General features: G+C 38.0%; 5 protein-coding genes across 5 annotated transcripts; 3 read left to right on the top strand and 2 right to left on the bottom strand.

Moving 5' to 3' along the window:
* Window positions 1-476: 476 nt before the first annotated feature.
* LOC119984181 (post-GPI attachment to proteins factor 3-like) lies at window positions 477-5,447 on the bottom strand. The gene is made up of 5 exons (XM_038828009.1): window positions 5,108-5,447; window positions 3,132-3,393; window positions 2,831-3,027; window positions 2,233-2,420; window positions 477-1,098 (listed from the first exon to the last, which is right to left on the bottom strand). Exons 1-5 carry the CDS (start codon window positions 5,200-5,202, stop codon window positions 812-814), a joined length of 1,029 nt encoding a protein of 342 aa, XP_038683937.1. The 5' UTR covers window positions 5,203-5,447; the 3' UTR covers window positions 477-811.
* A 1,198-nt stretch (window positions 5,448-6,645) lies between these two features.
* On the top strand, window positions 6,646-9,236 carry LOC119983801 (uncharacterized protein ycf20). Its single transcript, XM_038827527.1, has 2 exons — window positions 6,646-6,800; window positions 8,538-9,236. The coding sequence occupies exon 2, from the start codon at window positions 8,569-8,571 to the stop codon at window positions 9,025-9,027; it is 459 nt and encodes a 152-aa protein (XP_038683455.1). The 5' UTR covers window positions 6,646-6,800; window positions 8,538-8,568; the 3' UTR covers window positions 9,028-9,236.
* Window positions 9,237-9,395: 159 nt separating this feature from the next.
* LOC119983799 (zinc finger CCCH domain-containing protein 48-like) lies at window positions 9,396-14,557 on the top strand. The gene is made up of 9 exons (XM_038827525.1): window positions 9,396-11,067; window positions 11,146-11,241; window positions 11,951-12,040; window positions 12,235-12,336; window positions 12,719-12,865; window positions 13,153-13,272; window positions 13,349-13,408; window positions 13,886-13,983; window positions 14,141-14,557. The coding sequence occupies exons 1-9, from the start codon at window positions 10,627-10,629 to the stop codon at window positions 14,283-14,285; spliced, it is 1,299 nt and encodes a 432-aa protein (XP_038683453.1). The 5' UTR covers window positions 9,396-10,626; the 3' UTR covers window positions 14,286-14,557.
* Window positions 14,558-15,032: 475 nt separating this feature from the next.
* On the top strand, window positions 15,033-17,218 carry LOC119983800 (L-idonate 5-dehydrogenase-like). Its single transcript, XM_038827526.1, has 5 exons — window positions 15,033-15,363; window positions 15,557-15,624; window positions 15,748-15,984; window positions 16,307-16,785; window positions 16,869-17,218. Exons 1-5 carry the CDS (start codon window positions 15,234-15,236, stop codon window positions 17,059-17,061), a joined length of 1,107 nt encoding a protein of 368 aa, XP_038683454.1. The 5' UTR covers window positions 15,033-15,233; the 3' UTR covers window positions 17,062-17,218.
* On the bottom strand, window positions 17,154-20,214 carry LOC119983798 (pentatricopeptide repeat-containing protein At1g31430-like). Its single transcript, XM_038827524.1, has one exon. The coding sequence runs from the start codon at window positions 20,188-20,190 to the stop codon at window positions 18,241-18,243; it is 1,950 nt and encodes a 649-aa protein (XP_038683452.1). The 5' UTR covers window positions 20,191-20,214; the 3' UTR covers window positions 17,154-18,240.
* Window positions 20,215-22,377: the final 2,163 nt, after the last annotated feature.

The following is a 22,377-nucleotide window of genomic DNA, read 5'->3' as shown; positions in this document are numbered from 1 at the left end:
GCAAACGGTAGTCGACCACAAGTGGAAACAATTTCGTGGGGTGGACGAGGGAGGGTACGGTGCACGGGTCTAGGGTTTACTTCGCCTGGGTAGGCCCAAAAGACCCTGCTAATAATCTCAAAGAAATTTCCCACCTCCAGCTTGGATTGTAGTATTTGACGACCAGTAATCTTTCTAGCCCCAGAAGCCCTCTTAGCACATTGCACTAAACTTGCTGGTTTACAGGCTCCAGAGAAAATGTGTCTTTCCTCCAGGATTCCATAGGTTCAGCTCAATATTTGATACAGTATATTAAATTTAAAGCAAAATCAAAATATCAAAGATAAGCTAATAACAAGAACCAAGCCTCACATCATTCCAGTGACCAACACTTGAGCACGCTCATTAAACTGCCACCTGCTACAGTTTAATAACAAACTAGATAAAAAAAATTTTAAAAAAAAAAGTACCTAAAAATTCGTTAAAAGCAAGCTAGGTGGCCCTGTAAACCAGCGGAACGAAAAGCTCATGGTAATGCAAATAACAAAATTTACAAAGAAACTTAGTTGCAACGAGTTTTGTTATTTCTATACCAAGCAAGAAACTTCACTAAGAAAATGGCAAATGCTAATCTAGAACATGACTTACATCACAGTATCTATCCCATACTGTTGAAACAATGCCAATGCCACCAAGTTGAATGCATGAACAAAGGAACCAGCCCTTTGAGAAAAATGCAAACAAGTCAAGAGAAAGAACGCATGCTCAGAGGCTCATGTAATATTTTGGATAAAATTAATGGCACAATCAGATTGTGCTAGGCAAAGAGATGCTACTTCACTTTCTTAAGGAGGGTTGTTGTTCTGAACTCAGCATCATCCTTGACAAAGCTCCACCAGAGATACGCAAGAGGGATGGTGGTGGCATGCCAGAGGGCATGAGCATCCACATAACCCCAGTAGGGGGGGAAGTCATATATTTCCAATAGCATGGCAAGACCTCCTCCAACAACTGTTGCCCACAATTTCCACCGAGATGGATGGTGAGTAAGACCCGCCCAAATTGCCCAAATAAGAAGCTGAGCTATACTCATGGCGATGCAAACTTTCATATTAAGACCTACAAAATTTTACATCCAAGTAAGAAAATAGCACCAAGAACATAGCAAAGTACAACAATGTGCATTTCTATTGGATTCAGTTATTCTTCAAATCTTGATCTCTATATGTAATTTGTCATGCCACATAATTTTTAATGGATTTCTTGCTTTCCCCTTTTCTTACTCATTAACTTGTTCATAGGGAAATTTTGTTAATGTGGATAATATACAAAAAGAAAGTGAGATTTGTACTTCAAAAGAAAATTTTCCACTTTCTTCCATGAGCACTTTTATAAATGTAAGCAGAATTTTGTTAGTATAAACTAATGGAATACACAAACAGATAATAGATACTTCCTCAAATGAAAAGTCAACCATTTCCATTCCTTTCCATTTCATTAACCCAACATTTACAAAATGCAATAACTGACAAAATGCAGCTGTAGGGACTTTTATTCATAGATAGAAACACATCCATGCAGGCTCAGATATACATATAGACAAACATAGATGTGTTCATTAGAATCCCTTTTTTACCAACCACTTATACTTATCCAAACAGTTCAAAATTTAAAAAGTTCATTAGAATCTCGTGTACATTAGCCTTGCAACTTATTAACTTCTTTTCTATTTTGTTTTTTGTACTCTTTTCTAGTGCCCTTCATACTCCCTATGGAAAAGAGATGAACACCATGTTTGTCTGGGGTATTAACTTTTGTTGCCAAAGTTTCTGAGTATCAACTGAAGCTTAATGAGACTGTTGAAATGGATAACAACCAAAAGTTGAATGAATCAAACGAAATAAAAATATGCAACAGCGTTTCAGGCTCATTCAAGTGTAAATCTAACTATAAGAAAAGAAGAATGCCCTTAATAAAAGAACAAATTCTGCAAAAGAGGAGTAAGAATAGCGGCAGTAAGGCTGTCTTGCTAATTTAACGCATGGTATTGTCCATGGATGGAATCTCGAACTCTAAAATTCTGAAATTCATATTCCATAAAGATAAGAACAAATACCATGCCCTAGCAGATAAAATGTAGACATATTATAATAATCGATGTCTAGACAAATGAAACCTTCTTGCTATTAGTTTCAGTCAGATTATACTTCCATGTATCAATCAGCTATAAAGTTTCCCAGAAGGATGGCTTACCATAATCAAGTTGATAGAAATTCAGATACAGTATGTGTGTTGTCACAAATGCGATCAATGGAGCAGCAATCATGACCCTGGCAGCCTCATCTCTCACATTGAAAGCTCGCATTATGGCTAGAATCAGAGAAAACCCAAGTAATGCCACAGCAGATGAATAATCAAGCTTCTCTGTCAACTCAACATCTCTGAAACAAGAGATGAGCAAATAATATACTATATGTTCAGAAATTGTAAAAAGAGTAAGCAATACGTACTTTTTTTTTCCTAATCATGTCAGATCAATAACACTTCCTTTCCTAAGCACCAAAATAGGTGATACAACTTGACACCATCAAGGCATCAATGTGGAGGTCTAAACCAGTGTTTGCTAGAACTGTAAACAGAAGAGGCATGTGTTTTTTGTAAGTTATCCTCAACTCCTTTTCCAGGCAAACAAACTTCTGCCATGGTTAAGACTTAAGAGAGCACCAAATTGACAGATGTTGTGGATGACTAGAATAATAAAACACCTCGCATTTTTTAACAATAACGATACTTTAAATTCAAAGATATAATATACTAAAAGTTAAAAAGAACAAACACACGGGGTTCTTACCTACAGTGGAAAACAGCACTCCAAAACCAGGCATTCATCGAGAGGAGCCCATAAATGTGCCACAAGCCAGTATATTCATAGAATGCCTTCTTATTTGGCCTCAATGGCAGCTTGTAGTATATAAGGATGAAAAATGATACCCATCCATGAAATTGAATGGCAAGATTTAGTGCAGAGAGGGCTACAGAAACAGGTTCCTACAAACATGGATAAAAAATGTTCAAGGTATGCAGACCCTATAAACAATATAATCAACAATACAACATCTTTTTTCAGGAAAAAAATAAAAGGAAAAAAAAACCTGGATCCCATAAACACGCTGAAATGGCCATTTCCCATGATATTTAAGAGGCTTGTGACCAGCCTGTGATCTTTCTTCCTCCCTGGCAAGCATACAGTGGTAGCGACAGTCACTATGGCAGTCCCACTGTTTCCATTTCAAATAAAGTGGCTCTTGCAGATACCAAGGCCCATCAATAGCTTTTCCATCAGATGAAAATTTACAATGCTGAAAGCATTTCTCCCCTGCGCATCCAGTTTTCTCGCAATGCTCCAAGCAAGCACTGTCAATTAGTAACAAAAATGGCACTGATGAATAGCAACCATGTAATCAACAATCAGCATATCAAGCAGATGTGTTGAAAATAAACAGAAAAAAATATTATCTTTCATATATTCGTATCAGGGTAAAAAATAACATCAAAGGAAGGAACTATGCAAATTCTTTGACTCTCACACTAAGTGAGATTCAGCAATTGAGAAATCAAGAATGTGTTGAGCACAAACCAATTCACAGTTTCCATCTAGTAGTAGGTTCCCAAGAGGCAAACTTCTTCTGGTCCTACTGCTACATCAAGCAAATTTAAGGTTCTGGCAAGAACCTAAAAAAGATTCAGAGGCACATTATGGATAAAGAAAATCGTTGTTATAGTGCCACCATGACACTTATATATAAGAGAAGAATACCCGAAAACCAAATGGTAAGTAATCTTTGTTTTTAATCTAATCTAATCTAGCCATATATGTCGCATGGATGAAGTAACCGTAACTCACTGCATTTATGGCTCTTTTTTTTTTTCTTGTGTAACCCATTTTTAATTCTCTTTATTGAGAGTATGTCTTTAGTTCTTTTTCTGTCTCCCAAGTCGCAATATTCTTATCAACTGATTGATTGGCCAGCTCAAAAGACTCAGATGAACAGTACATTTGTATAGCCAGAACCCAAGACCATGGCACTGAATGGGGAACTTAGCAACTCCATGGGAGATGTCCTAGCAATTATGAGGGGGAGATGTTTCAGATTGAAAGGTATATGGTCGGTTCAAATAAAGTACAAATCCAAACAACACAAGTTTCTGATGTATTCACATATGATTAATGTCGCCAGAAGAGTATATAGTTCTCTTGTGGTCTCCATCTAATTTAAGAAAGCATGTCAAGTTTCCTTCACCCAAAATTCTGACTCCTAATGGTCTACCGCTTTTAGATACAGAAACTCAGTCCTTATTGATCACGCGAACTCTATTTCTATGCTCAGTGCCACCCCACAGAAAGGGGACCTGAAGTGTCCCAACAAAGTTTTGTATCAAAATAAAAAAGTAGTAACTGAAACTGTCCCAAAATTTCCTCTTTCACATTTGCTGTGCAGAAATAGAAATCTCCTTCGAAATTACTTCATAAATAAGAAATGTCAACCAAACATCAAAACTAAATGCATCAAGGACAAAGTTCATATAAAATACACTAGCAAAATCTAAGAAACATAACGCCACAAGCAACAGATAATATATGTTTGATTTCACTAAGAACCAAATAAACACCTACTTTTCGTACTCTAATGTGGTCTTCGAGTTTTACCTCGCTTGTTGCCCCATCAATAAAACTTTTCTCGCCGAAAAGAAGTTTAAATCTAATTATAGAAAAGCCTTTTCTCATATCTGTGGGCACGAGTAATGCGTATTTAGTGCTTCCGAAATCTTCCATTACAGCCCTCGAATCTTCCTTTCTACATTGTATTCCTTAAAGACCAATACTCACACGCATCGAATAAGAAAAGTGCCAGATCCAAATAATCCATATAATACCAAAAACCAAACAACTCATCTATTTCAGTTCCAACCACGGGATAGCGACAACTATGTATAGAAAGATCGCGAACTCGCTATTAAAATGCGAGAGCTGACGGTGACTGTCAAAGAGAGAGAGAGAGAGAGAGAGAAAAGAGACCACGACAGAGCGAACGGAAAAGAGAGAGAGAGAGAGAGAGAGGAAACGTACCGGTAAACAGGATCAGCATCACCATCGCTAGCGTTTAGAGCCCGTACCAGGCAAGAAAGTGCAACGAGAAGCGAAAACCAGTGAGACCGAGCCATTGAGTTTGAAACAGAAAAGTCAACGGAAATACAATCGAGATTTCTACAAGATCAACGGTTGACACAGAAGATTCGAGTCGATACGTGACTGAGTGAGTTCCATGGAATCACAGAGGGAGAATCTGCAAGAGCTGAAACCGATTCAAGAACGAGGACCAAGTAGAGCTCGAAATGAACTCAGTGTACAGAACAGATTTTGGTAAATCGAGACCATGATGGGACACAGACCAGAATCCCGTGAAGATCAGCAGATCTCAGTGGCAACTCACGAGAAGACACGTGCATATGCATACGTGTCACTCTTCAAACAATAAAAAAAGAAGTTCGTTTTATTTGTTTCTGAATTAACATATATAGTATAAATTTTTAGGGATGAGTATGTAATTGACCCATACTTTGTTTTTTGATTAAAAAAGCCCATAAACTTTGTTTTAGATTAAAATAGTTCTTATACTTAAAAAAATGGTACACGTTAATCTTTCTGTCAAACATTCATTAAAAATTGCTCATTTGTCAATTAAATGAATTTTTAAAAAAATTTCATTTCTGAAATGGTATACACACAGATTTCACCTTTCAATTTGTGACATGCGGACATATTTTTTTTAGTTTTTAATAATTGAAAAATTCTGAAAATGAGAATCATCCTAACCAAATTCACCAGAACCAACAAACCTCAAATGCCCTTCATGCTTCACAAATTGTAACAACCAAGTGAACTCATCATTGATTTTGATGTGGCAAACACTCTGGATTCACATGATTAGTAGTAGAAGTTGTGTAATTTTGATTTGAATTTATAAGTGCGGAAAGCACTCCGACAAACACTCCGCACTTCTGCCATCAAAACCTCTAGATATGGGAGATTGGAAATTGAACCATGGCAACAAATTGAAACCCAAATAGAATAGAGCCGTGGGAACAAATTGAAGTAGGATATGAGAGCTTGGAAATGTTAACCATGGCAACAAATTGAAATTCAAATAAAATCCTGCCATCAAACTCCCAAATCACCGCAATTTGTGTAGGAGGGTTCATATTGCTTCCTCTACTATTGGGATTCTTAATATGCTTCATCAGCTGGAATTGGAAGCGGAGGAGGAAGAAGAGAGGGGGGAGAAAAAATTTTGTTGGGTTTTCAAATTTTAATTTATAATTTTTTTTTAATTTGACATGATTTTTTGATTTTTAATAGGTATTTTAATTTTAATGACATGTCATTTTGTTTATTTTATATGCTATGTCAGATAATTTATGCTACATAGACATGTTCTTAATAAATATTTGAGAGAAGGTGTAACGTGTACTATTATTATAAGTATAAGGGTTTTATGATCCAAAACAGAGTTGAAACGCTTTTTTTGACTGAAAAATAAAGTATAAGCACCAATTCCATACTTATTCCAAATTTTTATGCCGGTAGCCAACAAACGGTGCGTTTCAATCGAGAGCGGGACTGTGTGTCGAACTGTACAGCTATCTATTTCAACTCGTTCACTCCTTTCCTTTCCCTCCCTTGACTGCTCTCTTCAGTTGCGCGAGAACATACTCGAAAGTCGAAAAATGGAGTAGTAAGCCCTACCTGCTTGGCTTTATAGGTAAGTATAGTTTGATTTTTCTTTCTTGAGTTTGATCATTCTCTGTCATAGTTTTTTTCTTTCAGTCATGAATTGACCTAAATTGAACCGAATTGACCTGGATTGAACCTTTGGATGCGCCTTACTTCTACTGTGCGTTCCGTATCGGGATGAACAATTGTAATCACTTCTTACGGAAACATATTTTATATTCACGATTCGTGTTGGTTTTTTTTTATTATCTGGATCATTAGGGCATTAGCATTTCAGAAATTCTTACTTAAATCGGTTGCAATCTTGTATATTTTGAGTGGATAGTATTGTGCAATTTTATCCAAGCAGATTCTTGATTGGCTGATACTGATGTTCACTGAGAACACTTCAAAAACTGTTTTGAAGAAAAAAAGAAGTATACTGATTTGGTTTATATTGTTTCAACTGGCTGGAATAAGTGTTATATTGGTGAAGCTTTTTTTCTTCCTGAAAAGATCTTTCCGTGGAGCTGTTTTTAGGCTAGAATTGCATTTCTTGATACTGCTGCTGACCTGGAACTTGTTTTTGTTGACCTGATTTGTTGGTGGGAGGATGGCAAGATATATTTGTTCGCAGAGCAATAGACTGTGCAGTTTTTGTTTGCTTGTAATACCCTGTATCCAAACATACTAGCATTGATAAAAGATTATGCACATAAAATAAGTAAAACCTCAAAAAATCAGACTCACTTGAATGACCATAGGTACCACATACCATATGTGCTACTTATGGTGCGATTATTTTTGAGATCAAGAGATCCAATACTAAAATTAATTTTAATCAAATTGTTGCAATCAAATATAAATCAAAGGGGTCTAACAGGGGCGGCAGGTTGGGAGTAACGAATTTCCCCTACCTCCACATCTTTCTGTTTGTAGAGGTACACTCTCCAATAACAGCAAATGAATCAGCCCTTTGATTCTCTTTTCCTTCTGTAAATTTGCTGAGCTCGCACATCCTTGTGAGAGAGATGGAGGTATAAAATGGGTCAGGAGATAATATTGTCACATGTATTTTCCTCTTTGCGTGATAGATTAAGGCTTGACTTGTGTGTGTGTGTGTGTCTATATATATATATAGTACTTTTAAATAGTACTTAAGGGCTTCTCTTGTTCCGAGCATTATATGAGTGGGATAGTAGAGACATCTCGTGATTTATCTTCTGTAAGCATAGTAAATCATCAAAATTCTCTCAAATGTTTCTCTTGCTTGTTTTTGGATTTCCTTTTACTGTCAAGTGTCAAACAAAGCCCAGCGATGCACATAATTGATGTATAGTTTTGTGTCCATCAAATATTGCTTGATGACAATGCTTAATGGGAATTCAGGGCTGTATCATTTGTGGGAATCAGTCTAATTGCAGACTTTGCAAGGTTGATTGGGGATTATTTTAGCAATTTACTGTTCTGTGCGATTGTACCTAAAGTTGCCTTTCCATTGCCCAAGGTATACCAGTTTCTAATAATCTATCTGTCTGTATGAAGTGGCTTTCTCAGCAAGGCACAAGTGAACGTTTCGTTGGTTTATTCTTTCTTTTGTTTTATGTTAATTCTCTAATGCTGTACTTCTAACTCTTTGCCCCCATTTTACTAACCCCAAAACAAACACAACCTAGTTACTGCATTTTTTATTTGACATATGATTACTGTACACTTTTGTATCGTTGACAAGTTATGGTCTATCTAAAGCTTCATCTACTACTCCTTTCTTGTTCCTTTTTTGCAGCAACCTCCTGATTGACATTTGAGGATTGTCAATGGCACATTCAATGAGTTTGATCTCAACAAGCCCTCTCCAATCTGGATTCAATAAAGTTTCTCGCACGAAATATGGAGTCTCTGTTTTGAAAACCCCACCTGGTTTGTCAAGAATCCGGGCTACACAAGATAATGTAGGCCCTCGAAGACTAGTTGATATTATTAGAATTGTACCAGAGCTTTCAAGGAACTACTTTCGAAGTCCCTCTCGGAGGGCACTGTTTGGAGGAATATCCTTGTTGGGTGGATTTTACGTGGCTCAGACAATTTCATTGTCATTTGGAGCTTTAGGAGTTAACGATGTGATTGCTGCAGTGGTATGTGTCCTCCTGACAGAATATGCCACAAAATTCTATTATAGCAGGCCAAGGGTAACTTTTCCTCTTGCTCTTCTCAATAATTTCAAGATGGGTTTCACGTATGGGCTCTTCATTGATGCTTTTAAGCTTGCAAGTTAGGTATGCCTTGAAAATCACCCACGGACTTGGCCCCGCTTAGCCAGCATGCATTTGTTGAGAGTACTACCAAGTTGTGGCTTCTTTGTATAGTTTGGGTCCGTAATTTTTAGTTTCATGTTTTTTTCTTTCATACTGCATTTTGACGCTGTGATTCCTCAATCCACTCTTATCACTTCCTTAATTTAAATTCCTGATGTTTTGATGGATCCCATCTTGGTCCCTTTCTTGATTACTCTTCTTTTGTGCTTAACTTTTTTTTTTGTCATAGTAAGTATGTAGACTCTTATCATTTTCTTTCTTGGGAAGTCTAGTTTATGCTTGTGGCCTTGTAAATTTGTACATTGTATTGATTTCTTTCATTTTCTATGCAGTTGAGCCTTTTGAGAATAATTACTGTTGTATGGTCTCTAAAATGGCTTTGCTGAGCTAGTGTTTTAACTTTTAAGTTTACCCTTCAAGTTGTGCCTTTTCCAAATGGGAAATCTGTGTGTTTTAACTATTAGCCTAATTAGGCTAGTCGTTTGACTTATCATCAAGCAATCTTTGTTACTTCTAAATTGGTTAGTTCTTTAGGCATTATGTATGCCTCTTATGTAATAGTTCAGGAGGGGCTGGAAATAGTTGAGCTCCAGATTCAATTGAAATTATAAAATCCATCAGTTTAATGCATTTTCTTGTGATAACCTATTTCTAACTTGAATATCGGTGCTGATGTATTGTTATTGTTGCTCTCTTCTGTGATCGTGTGGGTTATGCAGATCATTTTGTATTTCCTTGTATACACTAATTGTACTATCTTGTTAACTTATAGATAATTTGACATCATATACTCCTATGTTTAACCGACATGTTATAGTTTCTTCAAATAACTAATCAGTGTATATTACAGTGTATACTCTAGCATAAATTGACAGCATATATCCCATCAACCATACTCTCTACCGAATGCAGCCCGCCCATCAACCATACGCAGTCGGAGGTTTTCAAAAGACTCCCGCATATATGTTCTAATTTTGTAGTTTGTACATATAAATGGATTGTACATTGCACTGGAACTGAACTTAGCATGGCCTAAAGTGTAAGGACGTTAACCCCATTTTTAAAAAAGAAAGAGAGCCATTAACCACGTCTTTTTGCAAGGGCCTCAGTTCTCCTGCGTCGCGAATGGTGCAAATTACAACTGAGATGTCAGATATGTTTGAACTTTGAGTTGAATTAGATACCTCGCAGGTCGTAATGTATTATGGTTTTTGGAGGGCAATATCGTAAATCTGCATTGTCGTGAAGCTGACGCGTTCTTGGCCTCTTCTTCCCTTCTTTGCGCTTCCGGTGTCACAGAAACACACACACTGAACCAACTTAGGGTTTTAACTTCACGAATCCCAACCCAATCTTGAAGGAAAGTTCATTCCAAATTATTGGGAAATATAGTTGATCGAGAAACTACACAATTTTTAGTGAGAGAGAGAGAGTTTGGCACTACTTGTGAGCATTTGTAGATTGTGAGAAATAATTTTGATCAAGACTTTGATGATCAGATTTGGTTTTGATACTCTCGTCTCCAGCTTAATCGATCTTTTCCTCTTACACTATTAATCAATGGATTTGGATGCGCACGGGGGCAACAAGCGTGTCTTCCAGCGACATGGGGGTCCACCAACGGCCGACTCCAGGCAGAAGGTTTGCTTCCATTGGCGGGCGGGCAAGTGCACCCGCTACCAGTGTCCCTTTCTTCACAGGGAACTGCCTCCTATGCAGGCAGCCAATGGTGGCGGCGGTGGCAGCTCTAACACTTATAAGCGTGGCTTTGGGGATGACCACAGCTTTACAGGCCCTCCAGCTGCTCGTAGAAATCCCAATTTTAACCACTCTTCGACGTGGGGACGTGTCGGGGGTAACAGGGTGGTGAGAAAGACTGAGAAATTTTGTACTTATTGGGCTCAAGGGAGTTGTAATTACGGTGATAGATGTAGGTTCGTGCATTCTTGGAGTGTGTCGGAGAGTGTTTCTCTGTTGACGCAGCTCGAGGGCCACGGGAAGGTGAATTTTGGTACGTTTTGTTGGTTTTCGTTTTTTAATTTGCTTGACTTACAGGTTAATTGGGGTTTATGTTAACAGGTTGTCAACGGGATTGCTTTGCCATCTGGGTCTGATAAGCTCTATACAGGAAGCAAAGATGAGACTTTGAGGGTTTGGGATTGCCAGTCTGGTCAGGTGCGTGCTAATTCTTTTTATCCTTGTTTTTTTTTTATTATTTTTTTTATAGAATCTGATTCTTTGTTTATGAGTTGGAATTTATTAGTCAAGTCTATATTGGGTTGATTATAAGGGAAAGACAACAGATAAAATTGGTGGTATTTGCAGTCGCAAGGACAATGCAACAATTTATGGTGGTTAGCATAAATGCACAATTTCATTTAAGACTCAAGTAATAAAGAATATAAAAAAACTGTGGTTATTTTGATTGTTTGAGATTGAGATACTGTCGGTTAGTTTCAACTTTTGGTTTCTATTCTTAGTGCTGATCGCACATTTTTTGATGAATGGGTGGAAAAAAAACGTTTTTCATAATTTTGGAATGATAGCAACTGAACTCTCTCTGTTGATCTTGTGTAGAAACTTGCGACTAACGTGTAGTTGCTTCATAACTATATACTCCGGGTTTATTTCTTGTGAACGAACTTTTGAATATTATTTGACTTGACGTTAAATAATTAATAATAATTGAGTGCCCTTTATGTTTTGATTTTTTATCATTCAATTTTTTTCTTCGCTGAGGTCAGATGACTTGGGTTTTTTTGTGTGTGAAGGGCTGAATGGCATTAGAAAAAGAAAATATCCTGTTTTCTTCTCATAAACTTTCGTTCTCCTTACATAGAGATTAACTGCTTCATTTTTCTTGATGATATGCTTTATCTTGCAGTGTGTGAATGTGTATAATCTTGGCAATGAAGTAGGATGCATGATAAGTGAAGGTCCTTGGATTTTTGTTGGTCTGCCACATGCTGTTAAGGTAATGCAAGAGTTGAAAATTCCTTGTGTGTGAGTTTGCGTATCATCATCATCATCATCAAAGCCTTTATCCCAAAAGTTTGGGATTGGCTACATGAGTTTATGAGTGTGCATGTGCATATTATTAAATCAGTTTCAGGTTTTGGTATTGAACAATATTCTGTCTTTTTTTGTTCTGTGATGATGACTTCACAGGCATGGGATATTCAAACTTCCACGCAACATAGTCTTCCTGGTCCTGTGGGGCAAGTTCATGCCCTGGTTGTGGGTAATGATTTGCTCTTTGCTGGTACGCAGGTAATTCTTTTGATGACATCCAGATGCATGAGTTCGTGTAGCTTTCAGTATTAATCTCCATATTCATTCAAGCCATGGATTGTTGGAGTTTGCGGCTTTTGAAATGTAACGAATTTAACATTTTCGTAAATAAATATGCAAGCCTTGTCATTTGACAAGTATTCATACTGATTAATGGTGACAAAAGTGCTCACTTTACCTTTCTGGGCCCATAAGTAGACTGAATGATGCGTAAAAGATTCTGTGACTTGATTTTGCATCTGTGAAGCCCTTGCTCAATTTCAATTATTTAATCTTCACCACCCTGTCTCACTTGTGTGCATTTGTGGAAGATAATGTATCATCATACGTTCATACCCTAAGCTGAAACATCCTCCTGCAGGATGGTGCCATATTGGCATGGAGATACAACGCAGCAACCAACGGCTTTGATCCTGCTGCATCACTGACAGGTCACAGCCTCGCAGTTGTTTCATTAGTTGTTGGTGCTAACAGACTCTGCTCTGGTTCCATGGACAAGTCAATAAGAGTAAGTTTGGTTACATTGTTTCCTATGTCCTGGTATGTGAATATACCAACTTTTCTGTCCTAAGGTTCTTTAGGTCTCACCTTCAGTGGCTATTAAATTTGGCTTATAGTGGCCCATACACTTTCCCTAAAAGGACCTATTAGAGAAAGGAGAGGGTACCACATATATGCACATACAATTCACCCAAACTAGATGTGGGACATTATCTCTTAGCGGTTATCCATGCTATTATTTTTTAATAGGCCATGCTATTCTATTTTTCAATATTTTATTGTGCTTCATTCCAGGTATGGAGCCTAGAAACCTTACAGTGTATGCAGATACTGACAGAGCATACTTCAGTGGTGATGTCTATGCTTTGCTGGGATCAATTTCTTTTGTCATGTTCATTAGACCAAACAATAAAGGTTTGTTCCACTTTTTGTTCATATTTATGTTGCATCGGAAATAAGGTTTCATTGTTCTTCATTTTCCCCTCTGCAGGTTTGGGTCGCTAACGATAGTGGAAATTTGGAAGTAACATACACACACAACGAAGAAAGTGTATGTTTTTTATGCAGTTTTATTACCCTGTTACGATGTGATGTTATAGTAATCTCAACTTATCTGTGATGGATATGTTGGATCTTTTAACGAATGTTTGACCATTTAAACTATAGACATGGTTCTATTATTTAGAACTTTTGATTTAGCTGCGAGGGGTAGGGGTACACGGTTTTGATTGTGGTGAAATTTTCATTTGAAACTATTAAGCTGATGAATGGTTTATGTTTGGCAAAAGATAATGCCGTGGATGGTTCTTACCTTTGTGTTTCACATGATAATGCTTTTGTTTTTAATTTTATGTTCCCTATAATTGTAGTCACTAGTCAGCATCTTAACTTCAGTATTGCGTGAATTGTAAATGGTTTGCAATGATGGTTTTTATTTTTAACCGAATTCGTTTTGCAATGATTTTATGACATAGCCAGTTACCCCAAAAGACTCTAAAAGGTTATGCTTTAAAATACTTTGCTGCAGGGTCTCCTCACCCTTTGTGGTATTCGTGATTCGGAAGGCAAGCCTATCTTGCTATGCTCTTGCAATGACAACTCTGTGCGCCTCTATGATCTGCCCTCGTGAGTTCTTATAATTTTCCCATTGTTTTATCAATTAGTTTCAAATTGTTTTCTTCCTCTTAATTCTTAAACCATTTTTATTTTATTTATTTTTTCCTTTCGAGTACTCTAGCTGTTGCATGTTTTATTAGTGTTTTTTTGCTCTATTTGAATTAAGGTTTGCGGAGAGGGGTAAAATTTTTGCTAAGCAGGAGGTTCGTTCCATTCAGAATGGTCCTGGGAGTCTTTTCTTTACTGGTGATGGAACCGGTCAAGTGAGAGTATGGAATTTTTTGGCCGAACCAACTACCATCGCCCAATGAAAGACTGGGACTGTATATTGTGCCGTTCTTTATGTTACACTTGTTTATTTCTTTTTTTCCCCCGAGTATTCTTCTGATAGGTAAGTTTGCGGGAGAAATTATTAGTCGAGAATGTAGTTTTGGTTCTTTTGTGAGAGGGGATTAGCAATAACAGGACCAGTGTAATTGCGTGTTGTGTCATAATCATAAAGAGAAGGGTTTTGGCCTGTTTCGAAATTCTGAACAGTTCAAATGGCCCCTTAATATTTAACAAGCTGTGATTTTATAGATGATTTTCTATCCTTCAGTTTTCAGATAAAAAAGGATTTGAGTTTTACAGATTAAACATGACCTTGATGGTGGCACTAGCACTACCACCGCCCGCGCACAATTCTCCTCTGGCGTCTTTATCCAAATGGGCCGGCGCTATTAATGGGCCGCATTGGTGTTTTGAAGTAATTGGGCTTTAGAGCCTCCATGATGTATTTGGGCTGTCTTGTGTTTACTTCCATATAATTATACTAAAATAAAATAAGACTAAACGGCCTTTTATTAGCCAATTAAAAGGGATAATCGCATCTAAATAATTTACTGCTTGTTTTGTTTAGGAATTAGGATTATCTTGAGCGAACTAATCATGTTAGATAATACTGGAATTTAGAATACTACGTACAACATCTAAATAATTTACTGCTTGTTTTGTTTAGGAATTAGGATTATCTTGAGCGAACTAATCATGTTAGATAATACTGGAATTTAGAATACTACGTACAGCCATACAGGAGAGCCCAAATGTAAGCTTAGAAAGACTAGTGTAGAAAAATAGAGACCGCAGGATCAGTCCAAGAGAATTGGTAGGTAAAAGATTGATGTGGGAATCAAAATACAGCCACTTGTCTGATAGACAGTCATCTGGACTCGATCACCGTGAAGAAACAACATTTCATCTCAAAACACATACAAGCAGAGATGGTACAGAGTCAAATTCATCAAGCTGAATCTGGTAGCAGAGATGAAGAAGAAGAAGAAAAGAACATGGCTGCCTGGCTTCTTGGAATCAAAATAATCAAAATTCAACCTTACAACCTTCCTCCTCTTGGTTTTCACTTTCTTTCCTCCTCTTTGTTTACTTTTAGTGTTCATATGATCTGGGTTTGAAAGCACAAAAACACACACAAACACCATGTAAGCACTGCAGGAAATTTTCAACCATTTCTGGATTCAATCTGATGCACTGATTTCTTACTTCAAAAACATTTGGGAAACCATCAATTTTGTTTTCTTACTTTTAGGTTCCCATGATGTGAAAGTTCGAATAAAAGCTCTTGGTATATGTGGAAGTGATGTCCATCACTTCAAGGTGGCATGGCTTCTTCACTCATGTTGTTAAGTTTTTATTTTTTTTTGGATGAATCCACTGATGAGCCATTACTCAGAGTCATAGCTGATGATTGTCTTCTACAAATGCTGTTTTTGTCTCCAGAATATGAGATGTGCAAATTTCATTGTGAAAAAGCCAATGGTTATAGGGCATGAGTGTGCTGGCATCATTGAAGAAGTTGGGAGTGAAGTGAAGTCTCTGGCAGTGGGCGATCGTGTAGCACTGGAGCCTGGAATTAGTTGCGGGCGATGCAATCTGTGCAAACTTGGTCGCTACAATTTATGCCCTGAAATGAAGTTCTTTGGATCTCCCCCAACAAATGGCTCTCTTGCAAACAAGGTGATCACAAACTTTTCAAACTCAACTTATGATGCATATATGTAACTAGCTGCCTGTAAGGGTCACTAGTATCTACTTATCTTGATTTAACACTAGCTTATTAAATGTAAACGGCAAAAATGTCAAGGATCCAGTGTTTAGCTATCCCAAATGGATGGACGCAAGTGAAAATCGAGGGCCCCACATGATTCATATGAAATCGTATGCATCCATCTTAGTATTTTGGGATAGCTGAGACAAAAAAACACTGGATCACGCTCATATAAATTATAAACAGTGAAGCTAAAGGGAGAGAGAGTTACTTTTGTGCCTGTTGTAGCAGGTGGTGCATCCGGCGAATCTGTGTTTTAAATTACCTGACAATGTGAGCATGGAGGAAGGAGCAATGTGTGAGCCTCTCAGTGTGGGAATTCATGCATGTCGCCGTGCCAATGTCCGTCCTGCAACAAATGTATTGATCATGGGAGCAGGTCCTATAGGCCTTGTTACCTTACTGGCTGCCCGTGCATTTGGTGCCGCCAGAGTTGTCATTGTTGATGTTGATGATGTTCGTTTATCCATTGCCAAGAATCTTGGAGTGGATGAGATTGTTCAGGTTTCAACAGATGTACTGAATGTTGGCGATGAAATGGTAAAGATACAGACTGCCATGGGATCTGGCATTGATGTAAGCTTTGATTGTGTCGGGTTTAACAAAACCATGTCAACTGCTCTGAATGCCACCCGTTCCGGTGGCAAAGTCTGCTTGATAGGGTTGGCCAAGAGTGAGATGACTATTCCTCTTACTCCAGCTGCTACAAGGCGAGTAAAAGTTTTCCTTCCCCTTCCTCCTGCTGATAGATACAGATTGTGCATTAAATAATTTTTTCCCGTTTCTGGTACAGGGAGGTCGATGTAATTGGTATATTCCGGTATAGGAACACATGGCCGCTCTGCATCGAATTCTTGAGAACCGGCAAGATTGATGTCAAACCGTTGATAACTCATAGGTTTGGCTTTTCGCAGGAGGAGGTAGAAGAAGCCTTCGAGACCAGTGCTGGTGGAGGGAAAGCTATTAAGGTTATGTTTAATCTGTAGACAGGTATTTTCATAAGTATATAAGCAAATGTGAGTAAACCAGTGATGAACTCTCTGCTGAATGATCTATCATAAGTTGGAGGGAACTTTTGTAATGAAGAAGATGTATTTTATTCATGTTAAGGCTTCTTACATAGAAGAATATAATTACAAATAATACCTCCTGCTGTCATTACAACCTTTCCTTCCTAGAGATTCCCGAGCAACAAATTTTTTTCTTCTAATCCTGGAATAAAGCATGAACAACAAAATGAGGCCACATCTCTCTGCAACAGAAACTGTATTGAGAGACATGGTAATCACCAGAAACTGCATTCTATTCACCACTCAATAAGGAAAGACCTTTGGCTGCAGAACACATGGACAGTAGTTGGAACCATGAAGGACTCCTTCGTGCCTGCTAATTTTTCTTTTTCTGAATCCAAGTTCTCTATTTCTCTTGAAAGCTGATCTTGCTGAAAAGGATAGAAGATTCCAGTCCTCCAAAATTATCATAACAACTTCCGTCTAATTGGTTTATCTGAAGAAACTATATTTGCAGCAACTTTCCATCAAAATTTTACAGTGTTCTGTCAGATTCATGATAAGATCATCTCTGCAGCTATTGCTGTGTTTACTGCTAAGTTGCCTTCACCTTTTATTCGTCCGATTATGGACCAGACTTGATAATATAAGACCTTCAAATAAACGATTGCCTTGAACTTCCTCACCCTTTCATCCAGGACCGCTGGAAGTGCACTCCTTCCATAAGTTTTTTACCTGTGCTGTGCCTTGCCAGGACCCTCTCTGTACTGCTTCTCAAAATTGCCACGATAAGATCCCCCTGATTTATTCACTGTGTGAGTTGCCATAAAAAAAAAACCATGGTAGCTGGGCTCAGGCTGCAACAACCTTAAGATTTGCCATTTGCATGTAGTCAACTCCCAATGGGAATCCCAAGCTAGAAACAACCTACTATTAGTCCAGTGTCGCTGAGTCTCTTTGCAGCAAGGTTCTCTGAAGATCCATAGGGGAAAAAACCGCTATTGTTCCCAGCCAAGAAGGAATTGAAACTCGAACCTGACTTTCAAAATCAAAGCGACAATGGCCACTATAAGGTTTTCTTGCCTGTATCAAAATCATCCATTTTTCCCATAATTTTCCTTGCGCCAGACCAAATGACATAATACATCACACAATTCAAATTAGAGTACCCTGCATCCTTTTCTCAGATTGGACAACACAAGTATCCCGAGAATCATCTGTTATCATCAATTCAATGGAACTCCAACCAGCTGGGTTAGGCACATCACTAACCTGTATCAGTTCTCTTATCTGTTTAGCATCACCCCATCTATCAGAACTTGAATAAATATTTGACAAAAGAACATAATTCCCATTATTAGAAGGATCCAATTTAAGAAGCTTGTTTGTGGCAATCTCAGCAAGGTCAACATTTCCATGCAGCTTGCAAGCACTCAACAATATCCTCCATACTACTACATTTGGAGTTATTGGCATTGCATTTATAAACTCATAGGCCTTATCCAGATTACCAGCACGGCTCAAGAGATCCACAACACAACCATAATGTTTCATTTCTGGGGTCAGGCCATAAACTTTTGTCATACTTTCAAAATATTCCAATCCTTCGTCCACCAATCCAGCATGAGTGCAAGCTAGCAAAATCCCTACAAATGTTCCATGGATTGGATGAAAACCTTTACTCAGCATATGTGAGAATAGATCAATTGCAGAATTGGCAGAACCATTGACAGCAAGACCTGTGATAAGCGAAGTCCATGAAACAGAATCCTTCTCTTTCATCTCATAAAACACTTCAAGTGCCCTCTCTACTACCCCACATTTGCAATACATATCTATTAAAGCATTCCCTACGTAAATATCAGCTTTCACACCATGATGACGAACATAGTCATGAATTGCCGCTCCCACATTAACTGTACCCAAATGTGCACAAGCAGAAAGCACACTAGCCACTGTAATTTCATCCGGTTTGACCTTAGCCACCATCATTTCTCGAAAAAGCTTCACCGCATCTTCAAACCGGTTAGCTCGAGAATAACCAGTTATCATGGAAGTCCAAGAAATCACATCCCTTTGGGGCATCTCATGGAAATGTTTCCGTGCCATAACTAAATTCTTTGCTTTTGCATAACTGATGATCATAGTATTCCAAGAGACTAAATTCTTTTTACGCATCCTATCAAACACATTTTGTGCCAAATCCAACAAGCCTCTCCTTCCATACATATCTATCAAAGAGTTTCCCAAATAAACATCGATGTCTACATGATTATCCTCTATATACTTAGCCATAGAATCCCCAATTTCCCACTCATCCAAGAAACTACATGATAGAATAACTTTCACCATGGTCACTGAATCCGCCTTCACACCTGCTTCCTGCATGGCATCAAACAAACCCAAAACCTCTCTGTATCTATTAAAACAACTATATCCACATATCAAAGAGTTCCAAGAAACCAAGTCCTTGTCAGTCATTCCATCAAACACGTTTCGTGCAAGACTCAACTCATCACAGAACGAATACGCATGAATCAGGGTATTTGAAACATAAAGATACCGCGCAAACCCAAGTTTCGAAGCATGACCATGAATCTTTTTACAACAAAGAACATCCTTAGCACGACCACAAGCCTTCAACGCAAAAATAATACTCAAATTATCAGGGACTGCCAACCCTTGGCGATACATTTGATCATACATGCGTATTGCTTCATTGGGTTGGTCACTTTGTGAAAACCCACGGATCATATGGTTAAAAACTAACACATTGGGTTGCTCAATCTGGTGGAAAGCGTGTTGAGCTTTGTGGAGACTATAAGAAGATAAAGCGTAGGCCTTAATAACAGGTGATATTGACGATGGATCGGTGTGGAACTGGGTTCGGATAAGGTGCGCGTGTAGCTCTTCGATCGAGTCGAGGCGGGTTCGAGCCTTGGTCACTTGCTCTGCTTTCAGGGACGCCGTGGAGGTGCGCAAGTGACGCGTAACTGTTCTCCCTACTTTCATGACAAGAACTAAGAAGGCCCTGCTGTTGGGAGAAGACCGGAGATCCGATAACAACTGAATATGCTTTGTTTTGAGCGAGAGGGGGATGTCCATGGGCTTTTTGGCCCATTATACAAAAGACAAAGGAAAACTTTAATCACACCCCACCTTTTACTAAAGACACCCCAATTTGAGTTGACCATCCCTTGTAAAACTCAGTTGACGGGGTGTCTTTAATAAAAAGTGGGGTCTGACTAAAGTTTTCCAAAGACAAATTCATTTCATTGAAGATTGATTGTTAGCCCAAACATTTTGTTCTCGGGATGGGCTGGGCGCGGCTGCAAAAGTATACGTCAATCAAATTGATAATCACTTTTTTTTTTTTTGAGAAAATAATCACATAAAATTTGTCTTTTTACGTTATTTGAGTCTTTTATCTAATTAATTAACTAATTGCAGCAAATCTCTGTTTCAACTTTCCATGATCATTAATCTCTGCGAAATCTTTACGGTAGGCAAGACTCAAGAGAATCAAATCTAGTCAACGTATTTTTTAGCCAAAATAAGATAGGGTTAAGGTTCTGCTGTTTTATCGTAAATTGAAAAGGATTTCTCCTTCTCTGGTTTAGTTCTAGGTTTTTTTAGTCTATATTGAATCGTAAAAATTCCAACTCTTTTGGGGTTTTGTCCAAGATGGGGATGGATGAACTCGAGAAGAATCACAACATCGCCTCATCAATACTAACAACGAGGAGGAGGAGAAGAGTGGCAGAACCACCACCCCCAACACCGATTTTTTTCCGGAGCCATCGGTGGTGGACCAACCACGAGTGGTACCTGAACGCGAGATTCCTTTGAAAGAAGAACTTACAGATTCAGATGGCCAAGAATTGGACAACTATTCTCTCCCAGTCGTTCAAGTGCCAGAACAGGCAAATCCATCTCTGGTTTGACTCTGACTTTGAGTTGTTGACTTGTTTAGACGTGCCATAGGGAGTATGTGATAAACTCAAAAAGTTCACTCATTTCCGCATCCGTTTAATTATATTTGGTTTTTGTAAGAGAATTGATTTTAAAAAAGACTTACCATTTTATTTTCTCTATTTACAGTTTTCTTGGAGCAATTGAAGGCTTTTTGATGAAAACGATTGATGATTTTGAGGAATGGTCAATTGAATAATGAAGATAAGGCCTTAAGGAAACTTGGAGAATTTTTGGTGGAGTCCTTTCATTTAGTTTTCAAAAAGACAAGTTGACGTAAAGTGTGAACTCAACAGAATTACATTATTGTCTATAAAAAAGGGGTCCAGACGATTCCCCCACTTTTTGTCGATAGAGACTTGAAAGCTGAGAGCTTGAGACATCCCGTTTTAAATTTAATTTTTTTTTTTTGGAATTTTTCTTGAGTGCGGAACGTGGTCAAAATGCGCGAGCAATCCAGCTGTCTAGTTTTCTAGTCAAAAGAGGATGAGATGTCAAATTTTCCTAAAATTGTTTTATTTTGGTTTCGAAGCAATTTGTGAATCGTGTATGATTTGTTTTCCTAGTTGCCTTAGACTTAATTTAAGCCTGTAGGACTATAAATATGGAGATGGAGGCAATCTTGAGAAGAAAATTATTCACCCTAGTGTGCGATTGCCTTTTTTTTCTTTCTAGATCATCTCTAAACTTATGATTTTCTTTAGGTTTTCATTCATGATGATGTGTAACTAAATGCATTTGTTATAGTGTGATGAAGTCTTATATGATACTTTAGTTTTTTTAATTACTCTTTTGATGTTTGATTTCTAATCACCGTTCCATACATTACTTGTTTGAATGCTTTGATGGTTAGTCATCAACAAAGTTTTTAATTGATAAATTTCAATTAAGCTCTCGTAGATATCATACGAAGTTTAAGACGAACTTTCAATGATTAGGAATTAGGAATGCATATGATAGATAGATATTAAGAGGTTAGAACATATTCCGTCGCAATGGATCAGATCGAGATGACATTTTTTAGAGACCTAAAAAGTCTCCAATCACCTCTCAGTCACGTCCTCGCTCACCAATGTTGTTTCTTTGACTTTGCCTTGTATATTCCAACATGCTCTCTGGTTGAACCAATTGGGAGGTAGAACGTTGATTGGGGTTGTAGTTGAGGTATTTGAGGATGAATGTGAAATATGGAGAAGAAGATTTACCAGGGCTTTCTGGTGGTGTTTGGGCTTGGTAGAAGTGGGCTTGGGTCAGCAGATTCCAAGTGGACTTTACTAAGTCTAGTTTGTAGTTTGGTTATTTTAGTTGATTAGTCTATTT

This window comes from Tripterygium wilfordii, chromosome 18 (genome assembly GCF_013401445.1).
Source record: "Tripterygium wilfordii isolate XIE 37 chromosome 18, ASM1340144v1, whole genome shotgun sequence".
Lineage (NCBI taxonomy): Eukaryota > Viridiplantae > Streptophyta > Magnoliopsida > Celastrales > Celastraceae > Tripterygium > Tripterygium wilfordii.
The sequence above is the reverse complement of the archived record's forward strand: the minus strand, read 5'-3'. Positions and strand labels throughout refer to the sequence as shown.